Source organism: Glycine max, chromosome 16 (assembly GCF_000004515.6).
Source record: "Glycine max cultivar Williams 82 chromosome 16, Glycine_max_v4.0, whole genome shotgun sequence".
Lineage (NCBI taxonomy): Eukaryota > Viridiplantae > Streptophyta > Magnoliopsida > Fabales > Fabaceae > Glycine > Glycine max.
Window position 1 is genome coordinate 17891981 of NC_038252.2, and position 27790 is coordinate 17919770.

A 27790-nucleotide genomic window follows, 5' to 3' on the forward strand; every position below is an offset into this window, starting at 1 on the left:
AAATCATAAAATCATGGTTCCATTATAACTTCAAGAAAATTGTGATTCCATTATATTGTGGGGGAATAGCAACCCCTTACCTTGTGCGTGTTTGCTCCGGGGACTCACAGGTCACAACCTCCACATTCCGTGTTCGTTCTTCCATTTCGGTACAACTGAAAAGTAACACCATGATTCAGTTTCAGTGATGGAAGTCGAAGCTAGGCGAATCAGGAGGTTTGTGCCTCAGAGGCCCTCACACCGCACTATTCTCCCGCTTCACGCTTCTTCCTCCTCCCACAATGTTTCCAACACCATTTCCTGCTGGTAATGCTCTTCTTCGACGGTTACTTTCTTTTCGTGCGTGTCTTTGCAAAACTTATCCAAAGCCGAAACATTGGGTAATGCCTACTAAGTGCAGGTATTGCGACTACAAAATCTGCTCGTTTAATAGACCTCTTTTCCACTTTGGTCGCCGATACGCCAGGTCACTCTCTCTGCCTCTGCACGCGCCATTCCGCTTTTTGTTTTGGTTATTTCGTGTTTCTTACAGTTGCGTGGCTTGTGTTGCAGGTTTTTGAAAGTGTGGTTTTCGATTGGGGTTGGGTTTGCCCTCTCTGCTGTACTCGGAGTCACTTTGGTGAGAGTTTTGGTGTTTCTGAATTGAGTCTCTAGCTCTCCTAATTTTTTTGTTTAGAATAAATTTTAACCTGTAATACAGTGTGTTGGAGGGTGTGCTACTAACTTTCTTCTGAATTTCTTTCTCATATTAAAATATTTGAGTCTATAGTCAAATTAGTTCGTGAAAGATACAGTACAACGCCTCGTATTAGTTCTTAAATGATAGAAATCAAGGTTAAGGTCCTTGAATATATATATGAATAGTCAAATTAATCCTTGAATTTATATTCCATTAGTCAAATTCGTTATCGAGATTTGTATCATGAGGACTAATTTGACTGAGGAAATGCATATTCAGGAGGGACTATACGTGCAACCTTCATCTTTGCATTATTAATGTGACCAATTCTATGCAATTTACTCTAACTATTTCGCTCCTTGGATTTTAATTAACTTATATAATGCCACACATGCCCAGGTTCTCCTTTGGGAACTAGCCAGAACATTGCATCTCTGTGCCGGCAGCAATAAGCTTGGAAGCTTTGCTAGATCCTTGCTATTTGGCATCCCTCCTTCAGTTGGCAACTTCATTCCTTCTTTACAAATTTAAATTAATTTGTTATTTGTTCTTGTGAAAGGAATAGTAAATACAAGGAAAATATATTTCAATAAAAAATGACCACATGGAAAAGTTGAATAATATTTCTTCTGTCATGCTCTTAAGAACTTAATAACTGTCTCTTATGCAGGTCCCTGGTTTAAGTTTATCGCTTGCTGATACTGGGTATGCATGTGTTTCTACCATCATATCTGTCTTCATGCATGAATTGGGTCATGCAGTTGCTGCCACAAGGTCAGTTGTCTTTGCATTTATTGCCTCTTGTTGAAACTGTGACATTATCAATATCAACTAGTGTTACTGTGTTAGACAACCTTTGGGATGCTCTCATCTATTGCTTCCTCCTAAAGCATAAGAAAGAAACATCTTGATGTGTAGTTATCTTAGGTGAGTGGATGTGTGAATACTAAATGGACATGCCTTCTACTGAACTCCTGGTCAAAAGCATTCCTTTTCCACAACTTTATCTAAAGCTGAAGCAAATCCTTGATTGAGATGAACAAGTGAGAACTTAAACTATTTTGTGCTTTTTAATTACAGCATTTATTAAATTAATAATAAATCATTGAACTTAATATAGTTTTGGGAGAAAATTTAGGAGTTTGAGAATGGAATTAATTAAGTCTCTCAAATGTTGTCTTACGCTCAAATGTTGACATATTGCCAATACTCTACAACTACCAAATCCCTCTTATGATGCCTACCTATTACTTTGGGTGCACCACAAACAATATACTACTTACATAACCTACAAGGCTGTCATAATTACTGAATTCCTTCTTAACAATGGAATTTGATAATGGTTATGATCATTGTCAGATTACCTTTATAATAAATTTCAAAATTACTTGATGCGTTCATGAATCAAGTGATGAACTAATTTTCATTTCACAAAGTTTTGGATTTCATGATAAGAAAAGAGGTTTTATGCCAAAGATTGCCAAGTGATGAGACCAGAAATAAAGAAGGTAAAAAACCAAAGCATAATAAGTTGCCAAAGATTGCCAATCTCATTGTTTATGCTGCAAAGAATTCCCTCTAAAATAGCTGTTAACTGACACAAATGAAGTTAAATGAAAAGTATGCCGTGAAAAGTGTAACAAAAAAATTATCCTCTCAAGCAAGTTCGTATTTGGTTCATCAAGAGATCATATTTCCTTGGTCCACCAAATTAACAGAAGAGCCAGATGTGGACCTCCTATTGTCTGTATTAGAGAGGCCCAATCTGCATCACTATAGACGGCCAAGGAGAGAGGAGATTGAGCAGAAGTAGGCTGCAGTAGCTTCCAAGTTCAACTGAACCTTTTAGATATCTTAGAATGTGCTTAATAACTGTCCAGTGTGGATTGAGGGGGCTGAGCATGTGAGTAGAAATATCTTTGGATTCTGCCAGACCAGCTTTATGAAGCAAATCTCTAATATATTTTGCTTCAGAAAGCAGCACGGTTCCATTATATAGATATTTAAGCTCAATACCAAGATAGTAATAACCTTCCCCTTATTAATTAGGGACTGAATAAAAAATGGATAATTTCCTGTGATGATTATATCATCAACATATACGAGAAGATAGATGCAATGAGGAGCATTTCTTAAGAGAAGCAATGAAGGATTACATTTGCTGTGAATAAAACCAAAGCCAAGCAGAGTGTTGGTAAATCTGTCTTATACCAGGCCCTAGGGGCCTGATCAAACCCATAAATGGCTTTTTGCAGGGTGCACACTAACTGATTGTTAGAGAATTCACATCCTGGTGGGGGTCATGTAGATCTCTTCCTCTAGATAACCATTTAAAAAGGCACTGCTTGCATATATTTGCTGGATTAACCAGCATTTAGTTAGTGCAAGAATGACCAGATTGTTAATGGTTTGACAAGTGCTAATAGACCTGAAAAAAACCAACATTTATTTAAACATTCAAAAAACTGATACAAAGAAAGGTGCTATCTTAGATTTATAATGCTCTAAAATCTGACAGGAATATAGATAAAGCTGTATTGTTGACAGCTGTGTAACTAACTTAACAGCTTGCTGCTAACCACCTTAATAACTTCCTCAGAGTCAGTTAGATAACTGCTCTTTGTACAATACTAAACTGCCCCCATTCACCCACCCACCTGAAGTGGGTGAGACTCATAATGGACTGCAAGCACCTTGGGTTTGTCCCACAACAATATCCTGGTAGGGGAGAGGGGCTTCGTAAGAATATCAGCCAACAGATCATGGGCAGGAATATACTGAACAGTAAGTTGCTTGTCAAGAACTTACTCTCTAACAAAGAACAGATCAATCTCCATAGCTTGGTGTGAGCACGGAGAATATGATTGTGGGCAGGAGAGACTGCACTCTGATTATAACAGTATATGATTAGTGTAGAGAATGAGACCCCTAGTTTGATGAGTAGGGTGGTTTCAATCCACAAAATCTCTGCGGTAGCTTGAGCCAAGAATAAATGGAATTTCCAAGAATAAATGGAATTTCCAGAAATGAACAAGTTGTTGATAAAAATTTGCTAATGATATTAGTGATGGAGTGACAATAGTTAAAGGTGGGAAAAGGAAATAGAAATGGATGACCTACAATGCATAAACTAGACATATTCTCTTTCCTGAATCTGATACAAACCAAATGGATTAACTACTACCTTGTATCTCGTAATATTTATTTTTGTTCCTATTAAGAATGGATTCTTAGGGCATGTTTAGTGCTTAGGATGGGATAAAATAAATTGTCGTGCTTGATTTTAAACAATTATTTGGTGCACTAATAGAATATGATTAACTTCTCCTATTTTGTATCCTGTTGGGTCAGTAATTTTTTATCTTATGGGGAGAGCTGATTTAGAAAACAATTGTATATGATAGACTTGACTTGGCACACCATAAAATTCACCAAATTTGGTTTTAATCCCCAACTTTTTTTCCCCAGTGGTAATTGTTTTTGATTTCTTGAAAATAAGTGGAATTGGATGCCACCTTGACTCCACTAACATTTTTGCTGATATGGCTAATGGCTACCATGCGATAGCCACGTGGCATCAAGGACTAGTTCTACCTAATTTCAATAGTTCAAGGATCAAAATCACCATCTATAAAAAATGTAGGGACTAAAACCAAGTTTGACCAAATCTTCAGAAACTAGAAACATATTTACTCTATTATTATTCTTATTTAAATGATTTAACTATAATAATAATAATAATAATTAACATACATTTTTACTAATAAAAAACTAGCGTACCCCAGTATTCCTCGCTATGCAAAGGTTTGGAGGAGGGTCATTATACGCAGCCTTACCCTTGCATATGTAAAGAGACTGATTCTGGATTCGAACCTATAACCAACCGATCACCAAGACACAACCTTACCGCTACATTTTTACTAAATATAAAAAGAATAAAAAGTGTGAAAGTAAGTGAGACACAATCAGAGGGGAAAATGAGAGTTAGCAAAAAGGAAGAGCACTTAAACTGTAGACAAAATAAACACAACATCAGGGAACACAAAAAAAACGTAGTAGAGACTAGATAATAGAAAGGATGAGACCCGAGAAAAGAAATTGGTTTAGATTGATTTAAGACATTATTTTATTAAAAATAATTATCATTTATGTGTTTTTGGTTCTTGAAGAATTGCTCAATAATTTATAAGTGTGTCAAGAAATCATTATTACGTTGTTAGATTTCAGCTTAAAACTAATTGGCATTAAGTGAAGTTGCCCAACAGATAGTTGAGGCATGCGATGTGAGACTTGCTAACATTGCCTCAACCTTTCCTTTTTTTCTTTCCACCTCTGGGCTGTGCTGTTTTTTGTCGGTGCAGAGTACTCGCCACCAATATCGCGATTCCGGCCTTCGCTGCTTTCTTACTTTTCTGCCTTAGAGAGCGCTTTATTCATGGGTGAACAGTATCCTTCGCCACTATTGACCTTCGTTGACTGCCGTCGAGCCATGTTTATCTGGTGAAACCACATGACTGGAACCGCCTTTCGTTTTTTTATTGGGCTTACCACATTTGTAACTAGGTTGGTTCATATCACATATATACTCTAGCTTGAGGGGGAGTGTTAGACTAAATACTCTTTATCTCTTTTTTATTATCAGGTAGTAATTAGTGATTTAGTCCTTATTATTCATTATTAGATTGATCCTATGCAATCAATACTGATTTGCTCATTATAAATAAAGGCTTAGTGTGGTCATTCTAGACACACAACATTACAATAAAACACTGTTATATACATTAAAGTGTTTTTGGCCTGAAAGACTTGGTCAAAATTGCTTTTAGTCCCTAAATTTTTAAAATGCCACATGGAAACCATTAACCATGTTAGCAAAAATGTTAATAGAGGTAGGGGTGAGGGATTAATTCCACCTATTTAAAAAAACCGAGGGCTTAAACCATTGAGAAAAGGACCAAAACTCCATATATATAGTAATTTATTTTTATATATATTATTTAGGATATATATATATTCTATAAGATATATGTTCAACGTATTATTATGTTATATATATTTAAAAAAACTTTGGCATATTATATTAAAATATATTATGAATTAAAAGTTAAATTAAATAAATACTATGCAAATATTTTTTTCTTTCAAATTAGTAAGAATAATTTGGGCCCGTTTGTTTAAACTTATTTATTTTAATAAAATAACCAGTTTTCTGCTTGTTTTAAGAAGCAAATTGTGGGCCCATTTGTTTAAAATTATTTTGTTGAAAAAATGTTTTTTTAATAAAATAAGCAGCTTTTTTGCTTTCTGCATTTTGTGGAGGTTCTTAACCCCCAGAAATCACCCACTCCCGTAGTCATCAATGGAACCAATGAAAGAGGGACACCTACAAAAACATATTTTAGCCATTTGTTTATTATGTTTTAGATGTAGGCTTTATGAATAGATTTAAGGTGCTCCATAGTGCTGTCAACCATATTTCAGCATCAGTTGCAATTGCGACACCTGTTGTTTAAAGAAATGTAAGGGTGTATTTCCAGTGATCATTTCAGCTGTAAAGTTTTGTTATTTTTTTATTTACTATGTGACCGTGCAGATATGAAGAACCTTAAATATAGTTTTGCTTGAAATGATGAAAGCTAGATTCTCATGATTTAACTTTTTCAATGAAAAGCAGTGAGGGAATACAAGTAGAGTACATTGCCGTCTTCATTGCGATTCTATTTCCTGGTGCTCTGGTTGCCTTCAATTATGAATTTTTGCAGACTTTGCCTCATTTGACTGCCCTGCGTGTGTATTCTGCTGGCATTTGGCACAATGCAGTTGTAAGTTGAATAGAATAGGATCCATTGACACTAGTATCAAGGATAGACATTTAAGCTACTCAAGAACTTCGTTTATGTATTATGGTTTTTTCATTTTCATCAAGCATATCTTTACAAGATTTTGCATGCTAGAATATATGAAAAAAATACATTAATATATACATGTTAAAGAAGGGAAAGCAATATAATTTGTCCTATTTGACCAAACTTTAGCTCATTGTAGTTGTTTTAGCCATATAATTTGATGGTTTTCAAGGCCATGGCTCAATGCTTAGGTTCTGCACTAGGCCTAGATGTTTAAGTTTTTAAGAGAGTTGATCCTTGCTTGCTGCCTCTATGGACAATTGTTTAGGGGCTCAATTCTTTACAATTTTCAGTCTTCATAATTAAATTGAAATTCAATTTCTTTTTCACCATACTGGTAGGCTGTGCTTTGTTCACAGTTCAAGCTTTAAAGTGCTTGTTCCTTAGTAGGTTGAAGTTGTAGAGTTAGTCCAATGCTGTCCAATTGGTGGTGTAAATGAAACACTTTCTTGTGTTTTGCAAGTTCACAAGTATCACAATGAAACATCCTGACATCAACTCCTTGAAATAAAATAGGGCATGAGATTTTAAGGGTACTAAAAGGTGGATGACCAAAATGTAAGTGATATAAGCCGATTTATTTTTATTGTTGGAGAGATGACTTGGCCAGTGAAGACAAGGATAATTGACTCTTAATGGTACAATCTATTTGTTTGATTAATATGTGTTTTTATATGTTTTATTATCTTTCTTATTTTTCTCTCTTCCTCTGCTGTGCAAGGGCTGCAGTCTGCACCCTATCTTTTCATATCTTGTCATGTACTTATTTCCTCTTTAAATATGCAAGTCTCAGCTGAGTGAGACAAGTTAAGCCCTCCAAAATATTAAGTTCATAGTTTTAACTCTATTAGCTTTTGTCATGTTGGTAGAGCCCATTTTCCTCCGTAGTAAGTCTGTTCATCTTCTCAGTTCCTTGAACCTGAAATTTGTAGTTTTTAGTAGAGCAGGTTACAAAACAATTGGAGTCCTCCATAAGTTTTTGAATAGAAATCAAATTAAGTGAGTTTTGGCACAATAAAATTATGGTTTGTAACAATATCCCCATTTCTAGTTGATAGAACTGGATAATAATATAGGAAAGAAATGGAAAATTTAGTTAGAGAAACCTGTTTCTTGATCTGTTTGTATTAAAGAGATACAAGAACAAGAGGAGGCAATGTGAATACAGACTGATGTGAATCTTACGGGGCGGATCATTTGATACAGGCTACGAAGGTTTGGATGACGCCACTTCCAGTGAAGGAAGATAAGTCAGGGTAGACGCCACTTCCAGTGAAGGAAGATAAGTCAGGGTAGACGCCACTTCCAGTGAAGGAAGATAAGTCTGGGTAGACGCCACTTCCGGTTAAGGAAGATAAGTCTGGGTAGACGCCACTTCCAATGAAGGAAGATAAGTCTGGGTAGACGCCACAAGGATTACCTTGATAAGTCTGATAATTGGTTCAACAAGGAACCCAGAGAGAAACTCTCACCCAATTTTATGAAAATGCCAAAAGTTTTTTTTTATTCAAAACAAAAACCAGTACTTATAGTGTATCTGAACTAAAAGATAAAAATAGACATGGGCCTTCTAAATAGTTTGGGCCAAAATTACAATAAATAAAAATTATAACTAAAAAACATATTTAACTTCGGCCTTCAAATTAGTTTGGGCCTTCAGCAACAATTAATTGTCTTGATAGTGTCTCTGCCTCTAGGCCTTCATCCTTCTCCACTTGAGCCTTCATCCTTCTCCACTTGGGGGCTTTGTCCTTCTCCACTTGGGCCTTCGTCCTTCTCCACTTGGGCCTTTAGCCTGTATTTGGCCAGTTTCATGATTCTCATCATTCCCTCCTTCTTGGAAAACATTTGTCCTCAAATGTTCAGGATCATCACCGTGTTCAAGTACCACTTCCTTCCTTTTCTTGTGGGCTTGCTTGACATAGCTTTCATTCTTCTTTGCAATTTGCACCTTCACTTGGTCATACAATCTTTTCACATACTCAACTTTGGCATGTGCATCCTTACGTTGAGTCTCTTGGGGATTGCTTTTGTAAGTTGGCCTGTTAGGCAATGAAGCTCCGGGGAGGAGATCAACTTGATGTTCTATGCCTCTTGAAGGTGGTAGTCCATGAAGAATCTCCTTAGGAAAGACATTTTTAAATTCCTGCAATAATGGTTGAACACTAGGAGAAATAGAAATAGTAAACTCATTAGAATTATCAGTAGAAATTTTACTGTCTTTGCAATACTGTAGATTGAGTGGTTCATGAGCAGGTAACACTTTCCTCACTTCACTCGCCTCTGCAAAATAATTAAATTTTCTCTCATGTGTATCACTCTTTTCCTCGGGTGTATCACTCTTCTTTTTCATATTCCTTTGTGGTGCCTCACTATTTTCTTTCTCTTGTTCTCTCTTTTCTCCCATTCTGATTTGGTCATCACACACTTCTCTAGGGGATAGAGGTTTAAGAGTAAATGAGGAAGATTTGACTATTCGTCTGTAGGGCTTTTCTTTGTTACGGTTCAACAAACGTTGCATTTGTGTAGTCCACGCGTCCAGAAATAAGCGTTGAGATTCGTCCAGTTGATGATATACACCACCATTGTCACCAGCTCTTGCCATGATTAAGGAACAAAGAATTTTGCAGTAAATTAAAAAAATTCAGGACCTCACCACACTCTACTCACGTGTTTCTCTCTTTAATGGTAGTTCACTCGTGTTTGATGCTCTCAATATAGGCTTTTGTGTGATGTTTTCCCTCTTGCCTTTTACCACTCACTCCCTCTTAAGTTCCTGGATGAATCAAATTAGACACACAAGGTATATAACAAGAAAGACAGTTTAATTATCAGAGTAACAGATTTGATTTGGGATAACAACTTGGACTTGATTTGGATAGCAGATTGGATTTGATTTGGATAACAGATTAGATTTGGATAACAAATCTGATTTGGATAAATTTTTTTGATTTGATTTGATTTGGATAATAGATCAGATTTGGGATAACAAATTAGATTTAATTTGGATAACAGATATGATAACAAATAAGATAACAGATAAGATAACAGATATGACAACTAAACTTCAAATGCTCATAACTTTTGCTACGGTTGTCTGTTTGAGGCCCACTATATATCAAAACGCTCAGAATTCAGAGGAGAATCTAGATAAGGGGATTTGTTCCACGATTTTCTTTCAAAAAAAACACCTCTAAATGCCTCAATTTCGTGTTCAAAGATCAAACACCCACTTTTTTTTTCAAATTTTTTTTGCAATTTTTTTTTGACACAATGTGAAAGACACAAGAAACAAGAACAACGACGTGACAAGAACAAGAACGCAAATAACAGAACACAAGACGCAAACAAAAACGAAACAAGATGTAAACAAGAACGCAAATAACAGAACAAGGACAAAAATACGAACCTAGACAAATTACAAAGAAAAAAAAATAGGATAGGATAGGATAGAACCTGTATCAAGAGCCGAAGCTCTGATACCAGATGATGTGAATCTTACGGGGCGGATCATTTGATACAGGCTACGAAGGTTTGGATGACGCCACTTCCAGTGAAGGAAGATAAGTCAGGGTAGACGCCACTTCCAGTGAAGGAAGATAAGTCAGGGTAGACGCCACTTCCAGTGAAGGAAGATAAGTCTGGGTAGACGCCACTTCCGGTTAAGGAAGATAAGTCTGGGTAGACGCCACTTCCAATGAAGGAAGATAAGTCTGGGTAGACGCCACAAGGATTACCTTGATAAGTCTGATAATTGGTTCAACAAGGAACCCAGAGAGAAACTCTCACCCAATTTTATGAAAATGCCAAAAGTTTTTTTTTATTCAAAACAAAAACCAGTACTTATAGTGTATCTGAACTAAAAGATAAAAATAGACATGGGCCTTCTAAATAGTTTGGGCCAAAATTACAATAAATAAAAATTATAACTAAAAAACATATTTAACTTCGGCCTTCAAATTAGTTTGGGCCTTCAGCAACAATTAATTGTCTTGATAGTGTCTCTGCCTCTAGGCCTTCATCCTTCTCCACTTGAGCCTTCATCCTTCTCCACTTGGGGGCTTTGTCCTTCTCCACTTGGGCCTTCGTCCTTCTCCACTTGGGCCTTTAGCCTGTATTTGGCCAGTTTCATGATTCTCATCACAGACTCTGTTATGGCACTACCTAATAAGAGTGGGACTTAGGGAGTATATACATTCAGGAATAAGAAGTGAAGTAGTTGAGTTAGTTAGATGTTTGCAATGTGAATACAGACTCTGTTATGGCACAACCTAACAAGAGTGGGACTTGGGGAGTATATACATTCAGGAATAAGAAGTGAAGTAGCTGAGTCAGTTAGATGTTTATTACAAGTTGCCAGTTAAGCATTTAAATAGGGGATTGACTCTAATTTAGATTCATTCTGAAATCAGAATAGTCAATAGCAGAACTGAATTTCGGTTTTAAGGGAAACCCTTTTGGGAGCCAATAGTCAATAGCAGAACACCAGGCTGAACAGCCAGGGGACTATTGTTATGAATCTTAGCGTAGGATCGAGTCACGGGCCAAGACACGGAAGACTTCTTTAGACCTATAATGAAAGCAAGAATATAGTGAAGGAGGAGGGTATGAGCTGTTTCAACCTAGTGATGAATTTTCTATTTGGCTACACCATTCTGTTGTGTGTGGGTGCATGGGGTTTCATGAAGAATTCACTGTGAGGTTAGAAAAGATTGAAACTGGGAAGACATATTCGTGAGCATTATCAGTGCATAAAATTATAATGGAAGCACCAAATTGATTTTGAATTTCATTTGAGAAACCTTTGAAATGGAGAAAACATCATAATGACTCTTCATTAAAAATATCCAGATTCGTTTGGAAAAATCATCAATAGAGTAACAAAATAGAAATATCCTAAGGTTGGACAGACTTGACTGGGACCTTGAATATTGGAGTTAACTAAAGCAAAAGGTGACACAACATGTTTATTGATGTGGGGATTGTAAGTATGATGAATATGTTTGCCTAACTTACATGACTCACATTGAAGAGATGTAACTGTAGAAAGACTAGGAACCAAAAGGCATAGATTGCCTAGACTAGGGTTGTTGAGGCGTTGATGAGCAAGTTCTAGGGAGGCAGTTGAGTGGTATGATCCTCCAGACTCATGTCCTACTCCAATCGTTGCCCGATACACTGATCTTGACCAAGAAAAAAATTATTAACAAACAAAACAGAGTAGTTAAGAGTAGGGGTGAGTTTGTTAGTCTAAATTAAATTAAAGGGCAACCAGGGACAAATAAGAGAGAATTTAGGGACAAGTTAGGCATGAACTGGGATTCGAGAATCATTTGTAAGTTTAACAGAGGATAGCTAGTCTGAAAAAGACAAACAAGAGAAAAGAAGTTCATTGTACTCAACGGGAAGAATAGTAACATTTGCAGTTGGGGAAGGGGAGGCAACTTGTTTGACTATTCTCTTGGTTTGGTGTGACATTCGACTTCAACATGGACATAATGGTTGCAATAGTTACAACGAGGACAATGTGGACCACCACGTCCTCCATTTCATCGACCATGATTAGAAGAGTGGGAGACAAGAGCAAAGTGTGAAATATACGTTTTGATATGATTGATTGTATAGCTTAATTAGGGATTTTCTCTTTTATTAGTCGTTATTAGGTGTCCCTAATTATGTATTAATTCTGATTATAAATAAAGGCATTGTGTGTGGTGAATGACACACAACATAGTAAATTCCTTCTTTTACATGGTATAAGTAGTTTAGTTTTTTTTTTCGATCCCTCTTTGTTTTCAGCCGCAGCCCTTTTTCTTTTGTCGCGTGAACAGTACTGTGGCTGCTGCGAGCTCCGTTTCACTGCCACCGCATTTCCTTTTTGCTAATGTGACCCTCCTTGCCATCCTTCCCCTACTCTGGGCACCTGTTTGACCTCTGTTTAGGCCCATTTGGCTTGGGTTTGCCCTTAATTTTTTGTGCTGTTTGGCTCCTCTTGGTGCTGTTTGGCCAGGAGTTGGTGTTGTTTGGCCCTGTTTGGCCTTGTTTGGCTTCTACATTTCTCATGGCTTCTTCTGGCCCTGCTTCTGCTCCCTATGCTGTGACTTTCACCTACATACCGCTGATCCCATGTGAATTATTAACTGGGACAACCAACTACAGCACATGGGCTATTGCTGTTCAGCTTTGGTTCCAAGGACAAGGCCGTGGCAATCACTTGGCGACTCAAGTGAAGGATATTCCCACATCAGACCAAGCCCGTTGGAAGCAAGTTGATGCTACATTGTGCAGTGTCCTTTGGTTCTCTCATGCTCCCAACCTTCAACCACAATTTCAAGCTTTTCCAACGATGTCCATCATCTCTACAATGTCATCACCGCCTTGATGAACATGAAATTAGAGAACATGGAAATGCAGACCTACCTTGGTAAGCTTGAACGTTTAATTGCTGATTATAACACTCTCATGCCCTTTACGAGTGACACAAAGACATTTAATAAGAAGCACATCCAGTTCTTTATGGTCCTTGTCCTTGCTGGTCGGAGATTCCTTTGCTCTTGTCTCGCATTCTTCTAATTGTGGTGGGCGAGGCAAAGGTCGTGGTGGTCAATGATGTTCCATTCATTGCAACTATTGCAACATTTATGGTCATATTAAAGTCGATTGTTGCAACAAGACTTGCGATCAAGCGAAGTCAATGAATGTGGCTCAAGTTGCCTTCCCTGCCCAGGCTGCAGTTGCCTCTCCTGCCTTGGTTGCAGATGTTACTATTTCTTCTGCTGGGTACATTCAGCTTCGAGCAGCCCAACATCCTGCATTACCTGTTACTGCTATGGCTTAGTCTAGTAATCATGTAGCCTTTATCTCTTAGATCCCTTCTCTCGGACCTAGGATCCTTTACTTTGGTAACTGAAACCATTTCTCTCATTTGTCTGTTTTAAATTTTATGCTTTCTGTTACACTTGCAGATGGCTCTCAGATCCCAGTTTGTGGTATTGGACAAACCCACCCTCTTCCTAACTTATCCCTAAATTTTGTCTTATTTGTTCTTGGTTGTTCCTTTAATTTAATCTCAATTAGCAAACTCACTTGGACTCTTGACTATTCTGTTTTGTTTGTTAACAATTCTATTCTTGTACAGGATTGGCACACTAGACGGACAATTGGAGTAGGACATGAGGTCTGGAGGATTGTACCAGCTTTCACCACCGGTGGCCCGTGCTCCATTATCTCTCCTAAATTTGCTCATCAACGTCTTAGCCATCCTAGTCTTGACAAACTACGCCTTTTAGTTTCCAGTCTTTCGATCGTTAAGTCCCTTCAGTGTGAGTCGTGTCAATTAGGCAAACATGTCTCTCGTACTTGTAGTCTTTGTGCCAATAAACGTGTTGTGTCACCATTTGCTTTAGTTCACTCTGGTATTTGGGGTCCTAGTCGTGTCTGTTCAACCTTGGGGTATTTTTATTTTGTTACTTTTATTGATGATTTTTTCAGATGTACTTGAGTTTTCTTAATGAAAAGATGTTTTGATGTGCTTTCCATTTTTCAAGATTTTGAAAATGAAATTTAAAATCAATTTGGTGTTTCCATTAAGATTTTACACATTGATAATGCCCATGAATATTTGTCTTCCCAATTTCGTTCTTTTCTAACCTCACTGGAAATTCTTCATGAGACCTCATGTGCCCACACACCACTACAAAATGGTGTTGCCAAAAGGAAAAATCATCATTTAGTTGAAACATCTCATACTCTTATCCTTCACTATAATGTCCCACATCGTTTATGGGGTGATGCACTTCTTACAGCCTATTACCTGATCAATTGCATGCCTTCATTTGTTCTTGAATATTAGATCCCTTACTCCATCTGTACCCTGGACAACCTCTATACAGTGTCCCTCTAGGTCCCTAAAGTGTCTTTTCCTTGGTTACTCTTGTCTTCAAAAAGGTTATTGTTGTTTTGTCCTCAACTTCAACGGTATATTGTCTCTACTGATGTTACCTTCTTTGAGAATACCCAATTTCCCCTTAATTACACCACTGCAGATATTCCACTTGAGGATCACCCTGGTGTTCCACCTATTGTGCCATCCCCAATTATTGCACCTGCTAGACCTTTGTTAGTTGTCTACCATAGACACCCACAACCTCTGCTAGTGGTGCCATCTCCTGATCCCCCAGTATCATCTCCTGCTTCAACTGCCCCTCCACCAGTGTTGCCTATACTTGACCTTCCAATTGCTCTTAGAAAAGGTATTCAGTCTTCTCGCTACCCTAACCATTTATCTACCATTTCTCTTAATTATAGCTATTTATCTCCCACCTATTTCTCTTTTGTCTCTTCTTTGGATTCTGTGTCTATCCCTAAGTCTACAGCTGAAGCTATGACTGATCCACACTAGCAAAATGGCTGCTTTAGACATCAGCGACACTTGGGAACTTGTCCCTTTACCTACTAGCAAGACCACTGTGAGTTTCCGTGGGGTTTATACAATGAAGATCAAACCAGATGACAATATTGATTGCTATAAGGTTCGCTTGGTGGCTAAAGGATACACACAGATTTTTGGCCTTAACTACGGGGGCACCTTTTCCCTTCTGGCCAAAATTGCTTCTGTTCGTCTCTTTCTTGCTATGGCTGCCATTCAACATTGGCCTCTTTACCAGCTGGACATCAAAAATGCCATCTTGCATGGTGAGTTGCACAAAGTTTATATGGATTGGCCTCCAGGTTTTATAGTTTCAGGTGAATCTCGTTGGTTTGTTGGCTTCGTCGTTCTCTCTATGGTTGAAGTAGTCTCCTCATGCATGGTTTGACCGTTTTAGCTCTGCTTTGCTCCAGTTTGACATGACCCATTGTGAGACTAATCACTCGGTGTTTTTCATCCATTCTCCATCTAGTCGTTGCATCTAGCTTGTTGTCTATGTTTATGACATTGTCATTATTGACAATGATTTTGAGGGTATTCTTTGACTTAAATCTCGTCTCCATAGTCAGTTTCAGACAAAAGACATGGGTCCACTCAAATACTTCTTAGGGAGTGAAGTTGCCCAATCCTCCTCTGGCATTGTCATTTCCCAATGGAAGTATGTTTTGGATATCTTAACCGAGACCGGCATGCTTGATTGTCGTCCTAGTGATACTCCTATGGATCCTAATGTGAAGCTTCTCCCGGGTCAGGGGGAAACCATTGGAAGACCCAGGAAGATATCGTCGTTTGGTGGACAGACTTAATTACCTCATTGTCACTAGAGCAGACGTCACTTTTGCAATTGGTGTGCTTAGTTAGTTTCTGAAAGACTCGACTGATAGTCATTGGAAGCTGCAATGCGCATACTTCGATATGTCATGAATGCAACAGGTCGTGGATTGCTATATGAAGACAAAGGCAATGCCAAAATTGTTTGCTACTTTGATGCTAATTGGGTAGGATCACCATTAGGAAGTAGGTCCACTTCGGGATATTGTGTTCTTATTGGAGGGAACTTGATCTCATGGAGGAGCAAGAAGCAGAAAACTATTCCTAGATCCAATGCTGAAGCTGAGTATCATGCCATGGCAGCAGCTGCATGTGAGATCACATGGCTTAGGCAACTTCTCCAACAAATAAAATTTGGAGACATTTAGAATACCAAATTATCATGTGACAATGAAGCTTCTCTCCACATTACTTCAAACTCGGTCTTTCATGAGCGGACTAAACACATAAAGATTCCCATGGAGAGAACATGAGAGAGAGTGAGTTGAGAGAGAGTGAGAGAGGAGAGAGAGAGTGGATCACTGTGAGAAACAGAAGGAGAGGGAGAGTGAGAGTAGAGCAACCAACAGATAGAGCGGATCCCAGACAAAACTACAAAGGAAATAGGTTTGGACAGCAGGGCAATTGGAGGAACAGAATGGACATCACCTCATACTATTTTACTAGGTTCTCTGATGAAACAATGGAGAAGGAGCTTTGGATGGAATTCAAAAAATGGGGGGATGTAAGGGAGATATTCGTCTCTAGACAGAGGAATAAAAGAGGGCGTAGGTACGGGTTCGTGAGATTCAAGGGAGTGACGGACGATAAAAGACTTGAAAGGCAACTTGATAATATCATCATTGGAGGTCTGAAGATGTATGTGAATTTACCAAAATATGGGAGAGATAACAGAACACAAAGAAGCTTTACAGCCAACCACGGCAGGCAGGGCCAAGCAGAAAATGTGAATGACGAAATAGCAGCAGCTAGAGATGTAGCAGCACATGGTATTGCACCCAAAAGGACGTACGCGAAAATACTGAATACAAGCACAGTGAAGATAGGACAGAGGAGGTTTTTAACCAGGAATCAACACAGTCAGGGGGGGTCTCATTCTTCGGTCCAACTACAGGTGGGGGAGAAAGGATGGTACACAGACGCTTGGGTGGGAAGGCTGAAGAAAATAGAGCTATGTGAAAGGGCTGAAGACGAAATCTTCTGGACCTTAGGGTCAGATGTCACGCCCAAATATTTAGGTGACGATATGATTATCCTAATGGGCCTATCGGACATGAAAGCTGAAGCGCTGATCAAGGAAGAAGTAGACAAGGGCTCGTCCTTATTTTACTCCTTGGAAAGGTGGAAGCCGGAGATGAGACCGGGAAATAAGCTAGTTTGGATTCAGTGTTGGGGCATACCTTTAGCTGCATGGGACATCGAACACATTCGAAAGATTGTGGCAGCCACGGGGGACTTGGTGGACGTCGATGATGATGTAGAAGAAAAAAGGAGGCTCGATAGGGCTAGGGTTCTTATCAGAACACCATGGCAACCAGTTATTCAACATTCAGTAACAGTGCACATCGGTGCCGAGACCCACACAGTGTTCATGGTGGAAGAGACCAACAACGGAGAAGGACTGCTTGTGCGCCATGGACGGAGCACAGCTGGGTCATCGGAGGAAATTTTTTCGGAGGACACCGACCCAGACTCACCGTTCTCGAGACTAAGTGTGTTCTTGTCGGGGACAATCGCCGATAACCACGTCAGCGGCCCCTTGGCTCGCAGAATCCAGAAGACTAGCAGCGACGGCCATGGCAGTCAACACGGCGGAGGTCAGTTGGTCCGCTGGGCAGAAAAGTTACCCAGTGGGGAAGAAGGAATTGAAGATCCATTGGACAAAGACCGGTGCAGCAGGGTACACTGCCCGAACCTTGAGACGTACTTGTCAGACACAGATAGGCGCATCCATTTTGAGGGAGGTGCAGTCGAGCCTAGCTTGGAAGCAGACGCAGCTTGCGGCAAAATGGAAACGCACAACGTTCAAATTTCAGACAACTGGGAAGCAAAGAATGATCTGCATGTCAGAAAGTCAAAGGGGAGAATGGAAAGTATTTTGGAGATAAAAACAAATGACCTAACCCATGGTGAACAGGAGGTAGAAACAGATTGTTTTAAAGGGGCACAGCAACATTCGTATAAATTCAAAATGCCTTTGGACCCAAGTGCAGAACCTGATGGGCCAAATAGCAATTTGGGCCTTGGTAAAAATATACCCGATGAAGCTCTACAAGGCCTAAGTATAGACTATACAGGCCTGAATAGCAACACACATGGAGATAAGTCACCAGAACAGGTCACTAATAATTATCAGCAGCTGAGGGAATTGGGAAGCAAGTGGAAAGTGTACTCAAGGGGCACGGGGTGCAGAAAGAACAAGGCCCATGTTAATAACTCAAACACCCCATGTAAAGAAAACTCACATCCACAACATAAGTTGACTCAGGCTATAAAGGAAATGGAAGCAGCAAAACAGGGGAATGATGGACAACACGCTCCACCAGACTCAGGCCCAAGGGAGCCCGAAACTGAATCAGAAAAGTCAAGGGCATCTCAAACCAAGATTCCATGTAATAATTACATTAGAGAAGAGGCCAGCGCTCAATGGGAAATGGCTAAAATCCTGGGGATGACATCAGGGGAAGAGCAATCAACAATCATCGACAAAATCACAACAATGGAGATCAGAGATAGAAAGGAAGCTGAAGCATTGGGAAAGAGAAACATCTCATCATGAATATTATCTCATATAACATCAGAGGGCTGGGGAGAGGAGTGAAGTGGTCAGCAGTTAGAAGATTGGTATTAAAACATCAAGTTGACATGTTGTGTATTCAAGAGACCAAGAGAGAGCAGATAGACAAGACTATTTGTCAAGCTTTGTGGGGGGATTCAGACTTGAGTTGGGAATCTTAGCCGGCAGTAAATACAGCTGGTGGGTTGTTATGTATATGGAACGAGAAGGTATTTAAGGTGGAAAGGAGGGTCATGGGTAGGGGCTTCATCCTGCTGGAGGGTATGTGGACGCAAGACTTACAGAAAATCTCCATTGTGAATGTTTATGCACCATGTGAAGCTGATGGAAAGAGAGCTCTTTGGGAATCCATTAGGCAACTCAAGGATCTTAAACCTGGTGGTTTGTGGTGTATATTGGGAGACTTTAACAGCATCAGGCACCCCTCAGAGAGAGTCAGTACTCGTCAAAGGGAGGGGGACCACAATAGCATCACTGAGTTTAATGATTGGTTGTCTGACTTAGCTGTAGAAGAAGTGGCATGGGTAGGCAGAAAATTTACATGGATTAGACCGAACGGGAATGCAAAGAGTAAGCTGGATAGATTCTTCGTCTCAGATGACTGGGCATCTAAATGGCCTGACAGCACACAGTACGTGTTGGACAGAGATTTTTCAGACCACTGTCCAATACTACTCAGAGCCAAAACTGTTGATTGGGGACCTAAACCCTTTAGGGTTCTTGACTGCTGGTTGAAGGACAAGACATTCCAGAATGTAGTCAAGGAAACCTGGAAAAACACACATCCAAGGGGATGGGGGGGTATTTCGCTGAAAGCAAAGATCAAAACACTTAAGCAGAGGCTGAAGCAGTGGAACAAAGATCACTATGGTGACACGCTAAAGAGGGTCCAACAGATTCAGAAGGAACTGAATAACCTGGAAGCAACCAGCAACCTTACACAAATGTCATCACAACAACTGACAGCCCGGAAAAAAATTGCAGGAGGACTTGTGGACAGCTGCCCAAGCTCACGAGTCCTTGCTAAGACAAAAATCAAGAACAAAATGGATCAAGGAGGGAGATTGTAATTCAAGATACTTCCATAAGCTCATGACCTATAACCGCATGAATAACGCACTCAAAGGTGTGTTGATTGATGGGTCATGGGTTGAGGAACCATCCAGAGTGAAGGAAGAAATCCGCAATTTCTTTCAGACCAGATTCAGCGAACATGTATACGGCAGACCAGAACTAAATGGGACCAGATTCCGAGGTATTGACCAGCACCAAAATGAAGGGCTGGTGGGCCGTTTTCGGGAGGAAGAAATAAAGTCAGCGGTTTGGGAATGTGGGAGTGAGAAAAGCCCAGGACCCGATGGGCTAAATTTCAAGTTCATCAAGCATTTTTGGGAGTTGCTCAAAGCTGATATCACGCGTTTCCTTGATGAATTTTATGTCAATGGCAATTTTCCGAAGGGCTGCAATGCTTCATTCATTGCTTTAATCCCCAAGGTGAAAGACCCACAATCTCTCAACGAGTATAGGCCTATCTCACTAATAGGCTGCGTGTACAAGATTGTGGCCAAGATTTTGACAAATATACTGAAAAAAGTGTTGTCGGATATAATCGACGAGAGACAAACAGCATTTATCAAGGTTCGCCAATTGCTACATGGTGTGCTGATTGCAAATGAAGTTGTGGAGGAGGCAAATCGTTGTAAAAAACCTTGCTTGGTGTTTAAGGTAGATTATGAAAAAGCCTACGATTCTGTCTCATGGGAGTTCATAACTTATATGATGACAAGATCAGGCTTTTGCCCCCGGTGGTTAAAGTGGATCAGGGGATGCCTTCATTCAGCATCAATCTCTATCTTAGTTAATGGAAGCCCTACTACCAAATTTTCCCCTCATAGAGGCCTTCGGCAAGGCGATCCCCTTGCGCCATTGTTGTTTAACATTGCTGCTGAAGGACTAACCGGACTCATGAGAGAAGCTGTGGACAAAAACCTGTTTAAGTGCTTCCTAGTGGGGAAAAATAATGAGCCTGTTAACATTTTACAATATGCCGACGATACCATTTTCTTCGGAGAGGCCACAATGGAGAACGTGAAGGTTATAAAATCAGTTCTTAGATGTTTCGAATTAGCTTCAGGTCTCAAAATCAATTTCGCAAAGAGCCGATTCGGAGCTATTTGGAAATCAGAGCAATGGTGTAAGGAGGTTGCGGAGTTCCTCAATTGCAGTTTGCTGTCTATGCCTTTCTCTTACCTTGGTATCCCCATAGGGGCAAATCCAAGACGTAGGGAGGTTTGGGATCTGATTATTAGGAAGTGCGAGTCAAAATTATCTAGATGGAAACAAAAACATATTTCCATGGGAGGGAGAGTCACTTTGATTAATGCAGTCCTAACAGCGCTTCCCATTTACTTCTTTTCTTTTTTCAGGACACCCAGTAAAGTAATACAGCAGCTAGTTAATATCCAGCGCAAATTCCTTTGGGGCGGTGTTTCGGAGCAAAGGAGGATCGCGTGGGTCAAGTGGGAAAATGTGTGTCTCCCTAAAGAGAAAGGAGGATTGGGCGTTAAAGACTTGAGGAAGTTTAATACAGCATTGCTTGGAAAGTGGAGATGAGATTTGTTTCATCAACACGGACAGCTATGGACTAGAATACTGAATTCAAAGTATGGCGGCTGGAGAAATTTAGATGATCAAAGAAGCACACTACACTCGCATTGGTGGAAGGACCTTAGGCATCTCAATCAGCAAGAGGAGTCAGCAGCATTGAAAGATCAAATAGAATGAAAAGTGGGCTGCGGAGACAAGATCAGATTTTGGGAAGACAAGTGGACAGCCGGGGACAGACCCCTAGCGGAATGATTTCCCGCTTTATACCAAATTTCCAACCAAAAACAACATACTATCAGCCTCTTGGGAAGTCACAGAGATGAAGGATGGGAATGGCGCTTCAATTGGAGGAGAAATCTATTTGACAGCGAAGTTTCATTGGCCGCAGATTTTCTAGAGGAAATTGGATCGTCATCAATCCAACAGCAAAGATCAGACTCATGGACTTGGAAAGCAGACCCAAGTGGAAGCTATTCTACAAAATCTGCATATGGGATTTTGCCGCAGGCAATAAGGGGGGATGATGAAGATGGGGTTTTCGGGAAATTGTGGAAACTAAAGTTACCATCCAAGGCATTGGTGTTCTCATGGAGGCTCATCAAAGATCGCCTACCAACGAAGGTGAATTTGAGGAGGAGACAAGTGGAAATAAGCGACTCGGCGTGTCCATTGTGTAACTGCTCGGAGGAGGATGCAGCACACCTGTTTTTCAGCTGCAACAAGACCCTACCCTTGTGGTGGGAGTCTCTGTCGTGGGTGAAGTCACTGTGTGCTCTTCCAAAAAATCCGAGGGCACACTTTCTAGAACACAGCAGTGGGAATGCAGTTGGGAACAAAGCTGTAAGGTGGACATCTTGGTGGATAGCCCTTACTCGGACCATATGGCACCATCGAAATAAGTTGGTGTTCGAAAATCAGACTTTTAATGCAACCAAAGTGATGGATGATGTACTTCTTCTACTCTGGTCATGGCTTAAAGCTACGGAGAAGGATTTTGTGTTTCATTTTAATCACTGGTCTTCTAATCTAAAAGAAGCTTTTGTGTAATTAGGAAAGTAGGGCAGTTGTTGGGGTTAAGTTTCTTTAATTATGTAAAGCAGATATTGGGTGTAGCTGGTCCATAATGTAATTTCCTCATTGCGAACCAGCTATGTCCCCAATCCCTCTATGTATCTTCAGTACCACTGGTACTGCTATTATTAATATATTTATCTATTTTTGCTGAGCAAAAAAAAAAAAAAAACACATAAAGATTGATTGTCACTTTGTGCGAGAGATGGTACTCAAGAGAAATCACCACTGATTTTGTGAACTCCAAAGATCAATTGGCAGACATGCTCACAAAATCCCTCAAGGGCCCTCGTGTTGACAATATTTGTAATAAGCTTGGTTCATATGACATATATGCTTCAGCTTGAGGGGGAGTGTGAAATATATGTTTTGATATGATTGATTTTATAGCTTAATTAGGGATTTCCTCTTTTATTAGTCATTACTAGGTTTCCCTAATTATGTATCAATTCTGATTATAAATAAAGACATTGTGTGTGGTGAATGACACAACACAGTAAATTCCTTCTTTTACACCTAGGAATCTCTAGGAGGGCCAGAGGAGAGTCCAAAGTCATGTGGAGTGGATAGGCACAACAATTATTCATTGACTGTGTCATGTAGGAACAACGAAACCTGACAAAATCTGATTGCGGAAGGCATCAAGTAACTAAGGAAACAAAATAATAAATAATGAGTGGAATCCGTATTTTTGAGCTATATAAGTTTTCCTATTTTCAGAAGATTAAATCATATATTTAACAAGTACAACTCATCAAAATCTCACATGGAAATAATCCTATATGATGATATTTTACCACGAATCCTACATAGTGCAATTGACTTTTGTGAGAAAATCTTGTAAAGTTTATTAATTGGTTAAGTTTAATTCTTTTCTGCATTGTTGTCATTAGATCCCAAGTTTCTATCTGACTATCCCTTTTTGTGTATCTATGCATTTATATGCATATGTATGTTTTTAATTTGATTTTTAAATGATCTAGATTGCTAATTGCATTTCTACACCTTCGACCATTTTCTAGTGTTGTGCAGCTTGCGGAATGGCATTATTCCTCTTGCCCATGATCTTGTTTCCCTTTTACAGCAGTGATAGTAGTCCCATGGTACTTTTCCTAAATCATTGTATGCTTGTCATTTTGTTTGGATTTTGTATATCATGCACTTTCTTATTGCATGTTGGTGGCTACATGGGAGGCAGGTTTTGAATGTACCCCCAACCTCACCTTTGTTCGGTTATTTAGCTCCTGGTGATGTTATTCTGTCAGTAGATAATGTAACCATCAGAAATGCACAGGAATGGTTGAAGCTTAATACATTGACATATAACATTAAGCTTAATAATGTAAATGTTTCTCAGCGCTCCGGAAACTTGGGGGTTATCAACAGAATGAAAGGTTACTGTGTTCCCAGTTTTATGATGGATGAAAGCAAAATTACTGAATTGCTGGAAAATCAACATGCTTGTCCCAGTGAACTTACTGCCTTTGTAAAATCTTTATGCTCTGCTAATGTTACACTGGATGATGGTCAGAGCGAAACTGATCTTTTGAACAGAGGATGGAATATGTACTGCTTAAATGCTAAAGATGTTGTCAAACGCTATAGGTGTGGTGATGACTGGGGACTAGCTATAACCAAGGGAGGTGGCTGTACGTGCTCTCAGGTAGATAATTATTTGAATGTTTATGAACTTTCTAATTTATGTGGTGTCCACTCTCTTTCACACTATACTTGGACATTCAACTAAAATAACTAGCTACTGAGTGTTCTCTTGATATTTTTCACAGGATGAATTTTGTTTAGCTCCAGTTCAGGAGCCTGGATCGGTATGGGTTGAGATTGCATATTCAAGGACTTCTCATGAATGTTTGTCACATGTACAAAACAGATTTCCATTTTCTGAAACTTCTGGTGTTAAGGAAACTAATTGTGGTGGTACTTTTATTTTTGTTGGCGATGTCATCTCTATGGCACATTCGATTCAGCTAACATCATATCAGCCTCGCTGGGGACCACAAATTGTTGCATATTTTCCAAATTTACTGGAAAGGATTTTAATATGGACATTTCATGTCTCTCTGGCTCTGGCTCTTCTCAATGGTTTGCCTGTAAGTGATGTTTTCTTGCTTATGTTAGGCATTACCAAGCATATAAATGTAGATATTGTCCATAAATAGTTATTAGCTATTTGTTTGATGCCTTATTGTAATGCTGACAACAAAAGACAGTCGATAACTTCACCTCAGATAACAAGCTTTCCAATGAAAATAAAAGAGAAGCCAATTAAATAAAGAAAAAAGGAAAACTGGTTTAGTTGCTAACACTTGTTTGACTAGGTTAATTATTTGATCACTTTAGACAGTAATTGATGTTCAATAGTTTATTAGACCTGACCTTCTGAGTATTGTGATGGATTTGAGGTTTGTAGGCTAATTATAAGTTAAGTCGGGTTCTAATTAAGGGGCATGGTGGTCCTTCAAACAAAATTTGTTACTATAAATGTTAACCATATTTTCTTTTTGTTACTTCCAATATTTTTTAAGGAGTGTTTTAGGGAGAAAGTTTGATTAGATTAATAGATCTAAAAATAACAAAAGTCTCTTTACTTCTGTTTTTAAGTCAGGTTGTATTAATATTAAGTTATTGAACTATTTGACAATTTTTAAATTGATCCCATTAATTTAGAAGATATATTGGATTCTTAAACTTATAAATAATTTTTAATTGTGTTCTTTATTAGGGTTCCATTATGATTTCACTAGGGTTCCATCAAGTAAAGGACCTAACTGAAATTTCTTAAATAGTTCAGGGATTTATTGAATAATTAAACTAGTGAATTATCCCTAAACTATTTAAGGATTTTCAATTAGATCCCTGCACTTTGATGGAATTTTGATGAAACTTTAGTAAGGGATCCAATTAAAAATAAGAGTAAATGATTATTTTAATCTCTAAATATGTAAGCTAGTGACAATTTAGTCTTTGAGAGAACAGAAATTTTGATTTAGTCCCTAAATGTGTAAAAAGTGTGACAATGTCGTCCTACGGTTAAGTTTGTGGGACCATTTTGTCATTCAGCTACAATGATCAAGGACTAATTTGACAATAAGTTGTACTTTTCGAGGATTAATTTGATATTAAGTTGTATGCATGACATAATTCTTGTACTCTTTACACATTTAGGGATTAAATTAAAATTTTCATTCTTTCAGGGATTAAATTATCACCGATTTACACACATTCAGGAACCAAAGTGGTAATTTATCCTAAAAATAAAATAAGTTCAAAGACTACTTAGTACTTACAAACTTTTAGAGACTTATTTAGAAATCCCTGAATAGAAAACGGACTTACAAATTTATTTGATCTTTATGTTAACTGTATATGAAGGCAGACATTCATGTCTGGCCAACTCGCTCTATATTGCATAGTTCTCAAATCTTCATAGAAAAAGGCGTAGTGGAAAGGAGTTTTTATCTCCTCAATTTACTCATTGGAACTCTATGAAATTTAATTTTTCTATGCTTTGCAAGTTGACTTTAAAGAAAAATGATTTGGTTTGTTTATGCCTTTGCAAACTGCTTTTGTTGATTTTTTTGCCCAGGAAGATAATTTGAAGTATTACTTCTCTGAAGATGATTTTTTTGTTTCTATTGTTGAATTTCCTTTTATAATGATGATTTTATCAGGTCTATTTTCTGGATGGTGAATCTATTTTAGATGCAACTTTATCCCACTTTACTTCGTTAAGCCCAGGGAAGAGGAAGAAGGTTCTTAGACTATGCCTTCTTGGTGGGTCAGTTATTTCTATTATTGTCTGTTTCCGGGAACTCCTTTAGTTGTCTTTTTTTATTTTTACTTCATTTTCTTATTATTATTTGTAAGGAGTATGGGAACAGCTCAATCAACTTCACACACTGAAAATCAGGAAACTTTTAACAGAACATGATATTTAGCAATCCAATCTTTGAATTATTAAGTAATTAATATACTAATTCATAAATATTTTATACTGTACTTGAAATTTTCTTATAATTAGAAGTTATATGCATTTGTGTGTGTATTAGAGAAACCTTGTGTAAACGATTTGAGTTGATTCGAGCACTTAAAGCTCAAGCATGGATTAAAAAAAAATATTGTATTTGAAGTTTGATTCACTTATTTAAATGAGTTAATTTTAACATGTAAGCTTGTTAAATATTATTATATTGGAGTATGGGATAATTATAAGAAACAAATATAGAATATTTGAACATATAATATTGTAATTATGTTTTTTTAAGAAAAAAAATATTGTTTACTAAGTATTCCTTTATAAAATTATTTTTTCCATCATTATCATTATATTATATTATATATGTAAAGCTTTTAATGTTAAACGTATCAAGCCTAATTATATGATTAAGCTTAATTTTTCTACTTACTGTAATGAAATTTAAACTTAGCACTTCATACAAATTATTGAAACCTCCGTCATTGGGCTAATCTTTGTGGCAACTTAAAGTTAAATTTAAACAAACCATTAAACTTGTTAAGGACTCAAATCAGAATAATTTAACTCATGTATCGATTATTGAAATAATATAATTTTCGTAACTATCTCAAACACACCTAACTCTGTATTTCCATTTCCCACCAAAACGTTCAATTCCCTTTCCCTCCAAAATGAAATCCGCCGTCTCTCACTTTCTCCCTTCAATTCAACCACACATTATTAGTCACCGAACTTAAGTTTCTGCACAGGAATCATTTCATCATCCCTCATCCATTCACTCGACTTGGAATTAAATACATGAAACTTGCACTTGTTTAAATAAGTATGGGTAAATAGTCACTTTTGTCTCTAAATGTGTAATTTGTTGATAAATATATTTTTCAAAGATGAAAATACAAAATTTAATTCCCGAAAGTGGAAAAAGTACGACAAATATATCTAGCTGTTAATTTTTGTCCGTCACCGTTAATAAAATAGTCAAGATTCGAATAAGTGAAATATGAGATATATTTATCTTTTATTTATAGTAGATTGGAACTAATTATTATAATTTGCAAAAATTTGTAATGATTGGTACATTGTTACAATTTTTATTTTGGATAATTTCTATTGTGATAGACAAATTATGATTGATAATCAATATTATCATTAGTATTTTGTTTGCCAATATATTTTTTAAGTGATTAATGCAATGTTATGCTTTTAATGATAAAAATGACGAAAATTTATCTTAAAATTATATTTTACCCTTAAATAAAATAAAATTTCAGGTCTAACAAATTAGTCTAATAAAAACATATTGATATTTAGGTCCAATAAAAAATAACTGAAATTTTCTTCCAATAATGATAACTTATTGACATTTTGATCAAATGGAATGTACTGACGTTTAGATCCAAAAAATATTACTAACATTTTCCTCCAATAAAAAATATTGACATTTTCGTCCAACAACAAATTATTGACATTTACGTTC

At 38.0% G+C, this 27790-nt stretch overlaps 1 protein-coding gene across 1 annotated transcript; it reads left to right on the top strand.

The window, feature by feature from the left end:
- LOC100809949 (membrane-bound transcription factor site-2 protease homolog) lies at window positions 1-26324 on the top strand. The gene is made up of 10 exons (XM_041010438.1): window positions 1-306; window positions 401-466; window positions 553-619; window positions 1079-1177; window positions 1350-1453; window positions 6354-6501; window positions 23342-23422; window positions 23518-23982; window positions 24107-24427; window positions 26009-26324. The coding sequence occupies exons 1-10, from the start codon at window positions 188-190 to the stop codon at window positions 26156-26158; spliced, it is 1620 nt and encodes a 539-aa protein (XP_040866372.1). The 5' UTR covers window positions 1-187; the 3' UTR covers window positions 26159-26324.
- Window positions 26325-27790: the final 1466 nt, after the last annotated feature.

Coding starts and splice junctions, on each gene's coding strand:
- LOC100809949 (XM_041010438.1), top strand. CDS start 188: ATGGAAGTCGAAGCTAGGCGAATCAGGAGGTTTGTGCCTCAGAGGCCC. Junction 307..400: donor TCCAACACCATTTCCTGCTG/GTAATGCTCTTC, acceptor TACTAAGTGCAG/GTATTGCGACTACAAAATCT. Junction 6,502..23,341: donor GCATTTGGCACAATGCAGTT/GTAAGTTGAATA, acceptor ACCATTTTCTAG/TGTTGTGCAGCTTGCGGAAT.